Genomic DNA, 3,798 nt, shown 5'->3' on the forward strand with positions numbered 1-3,798 from the left:
TTATCCCCATAGTTCATCATAAGATAACTTATTTAGATCCTGAGATTCAAGAGTGACTACTTTGGTCTGCCAGGTAGTTGGTAGGCTTCTGAGAATCTTTCTAACTTGATCACCACTTGAATATGGTTTGCCGAAGGCTTTTAGATCACTAATTATTTTGCTGAATCTGGCAAACATCTCTTCAATAGACTCTCCTTCTTTCATTTGGAAGAGTTCGTAATCATGAACTAACATGTTGATATGTGTTTCCTTTACCTTGCTGGTTCCTTTGTATGTAACCTCAAGCTTGTCCCACATCTCTTTGGTTGTGTCACAGCTAGAGATTTTCTCATACTCTTCACCTCTTATAGCATTATAAAGCAAGTTTCTTGACTTATTGTTGACTTGTACCACTGCCATTTGCTCGTTTGTATATGAATCTACATCTTCAGGATCAGCAAGTGGTTGAGCGGAAGCTGGCAGAGGAAAATTCCCCTTTTTGATGACTCTCCAAACTTTCACATCATACGCCTTTGCATATATCTTCATACGCACTTTCCAGTGGGAGAAATGTTGTCCATCGAAGTATAGTGGCCTTACTTGCGAAGTTCCTTCCCAGAAAAGTGCTCCTACGATAACTTGATTTGCCATTATCTTTTCTCACGAGCTATTAAGCAAAAGAAAAATGTGAGCCTCGCTCTGATACCAATTGAAAGTACAAAAGGGGGTAAATTATTTATTTTTAAACTTAATTGCTATTAGTTGACTAGTTTTGCAGTTAGTTGACTAGATGTAATAAGTTGACAACAGTAACAATAGAATTTAAGATGTTGAAATTAAATGCAGGAATTAAAGACACCAGAATTTTTATACTGGTTCGGATTCAATGTGAATCCTAGTCCAATCCCCTTGGGTTGCAAGGGAGTTCTTTTCAGTGAATGAGTTTCTTCGAGTACATAGAGAATGGTGTGATCTATACCGATAGCTCAGTTCCTATATTACTCGTCTCTTTTGATACAATGCCTCACCAGTGTTGTTCTCTCTTTCTTCTCTAACTTGTTACACAACAGGTCTTAGTAGAGCTACAATATTTGTTTATAATAGAACAAAGAGAGGGTGTTTGGTTCGATCAAAGTATATATGCTAAGGTGTGATTACAAGTTTAAATACTTTGAGAGAGGCTTGAAGTCTAGAAAGATTTGCCAACCCAAGAGATTTGATCCTTGGAAAGAGATTGATTCTTTCCAAGAATAAGGCTATTCTGCAACGGCTCTTTCGGACGAGAGGCTGTAAAGATTTTCCCTTGTGTGTGAACCCGGAATCTTGATCCTCCCATATTTAATATACATGATTTATTTGATTTCTTTAGTTTAGCCTTGATTGATTCCGTCAGTATCAATTTCCTTGATGTTCTCTGATTGATTTCGTCAATCTTGTATACCAATCCATACATTCCTTGATCATTGCTGATTGATTTCTCCAATCTTGAATGCTATCCAAGAGTTCCTATACAAATAGCAAATACATTATTTTCATCATCAAAATTTGATCTAATACACTCAATATAGCAACGTCGGTTCATGGTAAGGAAAAGAATTAGATAAACCTGGAATCGGAAATTTTAACATCAATGTAAGTATCTCTGAACTAGTGGTTGTTTTTAGGAGAAATTAGAGACTAGGTAAGATATCCTAGAGAAATGAGGTTGAACCTCAGCAAAAGAAGTCAAGAATTTTTGTGTGACTTCCACAATGATCATGGTCTCAAAATCATGGATTGTAAAATCTTACAAAGCGAGGTAGCTCATCTTTTAAAGGAAGGATATCTCATAGAACTATTCAGCAAAAAAGGCGAGCAATCCTATATGAAGAATTGAAGCAAAGATGGACCTTCGAGAGCCCTATCTCCAAAAAGAACAGTTAATGTCATATCCAAAGGTGAACAAATCACGGGGTAATGTTCACATCCACAAAAAAGGTTTGCTAAGATGTCAACCCAATATGAAAAATATTCCCAAAAAACATTGATAGGAGAATGTAGTACCTTTAATGATGAAGATGCAGATGGCTTGACAACGCCACATAACAATTCCTTGGTAATTATGTAACCTATTTTAGATACTAATGTACAATGAGTTTTGATTGACCCATCTACTTCAGTCAACTCATCCCATTATGAGTTCTCGAGGAGATACAACTAACATATTAGATCATTCTGATATCTCCAATCACTTTTCGAGTTTGGCAGTTCAAGTTTAACAACACGAGGTGAGATTATTGTAACAAATTCTATCGAGGAAGTAGTTAAAGAAAATCTATTCAGGTAGTAGCCGTAGATAGGTCCTACAATATTATTCCTGCAAGACCATGGACCTATGATATGGATGCAGTACCATCAACATTGTACCAAGTCGTCAAGTTTCCATCCAAAGTGAGAATCGGGCAGACCAAGCAAGATGAATAAGCTGCTCAGGAGATAAAATCGGTAGCTATTGCTAAGGGTTTATCCAAAGATAGAGACATCGAATATCAATTAAACAAGTCGAGATCAAGGGATGTCAAAGCTCCTTCAATTAAGAAAGACCATGCACCTGAGCAACTAAATGAAGACATTTCTGATAGAAAAATCTCGAGTGCAGTCATTGAGCCAGAGGAAACGAATGCTACTAAGTCTACCATCGAGGAATTGGAAACTATCATACTGTTCATCAACTTCTGGGATACGAAGTTTTATATTGGTTGGGGACTCGACCCAGAAATTAGAGGTAAATTAATTGAATTTTTACAGGCTAATGCAAACTGCTTTGCTTGGTCCCATGTTGACATAAGCTTACCAGCAGAAGTGATGACTGTATGTAGTCAAAATCGAGGAGCATGATATTTTGAAGTCTTAAAACGGGCTATAGGTCCGAGCCCGGGAGACTCGAAGTGGAGATCGGATACGACTGAGGGACATCCTCCTCAAGGAAGCTAATCGAAGGCCTGTCACGATCTATATCGAGGGCATCACAATCTCGAAGTCAATCAAGAAAGAGCGGGAATTTCTTAGGAACACGTGGACCGGGGCATTAATTGAAGGATAAGGTTTGTACGAAATGGTACAGATCCGTACTAGACCGTTATACACCTGTACCAATAGAATCCTTTAATTTTATGAGGAATGTACTATGTTGGGGTTTTCCCCTCCTATATAAAGGAGAACCTAATCATTTTGTAAGGCATCAGATCATTCACTGCAATAGAACATTCTTATTCTTCTTGTTTAACGTGCTCGACAATTATTTTTCAGCTTTACATCCTTTACTTTATTGTTCATACTTTATTGATCTTCACCGATCTCGAGCCCCCTGGATAGCCAAGCTCGAGGCCCCTACTGCTTCAACAAATTTGGTTTAGTCTATTATTTCTTCTTATGTAAGCTCAATATTACTTGTTTAATCACTAGTATTAGAATATATCACGTATCTTTAAAACCACAAATTATCTTTAATTGTTAAACCCATTTTTTGAGGTAAGCAGTTTGGTGCCCACCGTGGGGATAAATATAATAATGATTATTTTAGTGTTAGTTTCCTGATAACACACGTTATTCTTCACACTTTTTCTTGTCAAAGATTCTTTGATTTCAGGAATTATCATGTCTAGCACACAGAATGCACCTATTCACGAGGACGAAGGTCTAGGAGAAAACATCGGCATAGGGCTCGATATACCACTTGTAAACCCTGAGGGAGTGCCAAACATGGAGCCAGTTGATATCAGCTCCCATAGCGCTCTAAATACGGAAGAAGCCATAGACCCCATAAGGAATGGACACAGG

At 37.7% G+C, this 3,798-nt stretch overlaps 1 protein-coding gene across 1 annotated transcript; it reads right to left on the reverse strand.

Moving 5' to 3' along the window:
- Positions 1-630, reverse strand: LOC107831411 (uncharacterized). The gene has a single exon (XM_016659171.1). It carries the CDS (start codon positions 628-630, stop codon positions 1-3), a length of 630 nt encoding a protein of 209 aa, XP_016514657.1.
- Between the last annotated feature and the right edge of the window lie 3,168 nt (positions 631-3,798).

Source organism: Nicotiana tabacum, chromosome 6, assembly GCF_000715075.1.
Source record: "Nicotiana tabacum cultivar K326 chromosome 6, ASM71507v2, whole genome shotgun sequence".
Lineage (NCBI taxonomy): Eukaryota > Viridiplantae > Streptophyta > Magnoliopsida > Solanales > Solanaceae > Nicotiana > Nicotiana tabacum.

Bases quoted from the DNA above. Each gene is read 5' to 3' on its own strand.
- LOC107831411 (XM_016659171.1), bottom strand. From the start codon at position 630: ATGGCAAATCAAGTTATCGTAGGAGCACTTTTCTGGGAAGGAACTTCG.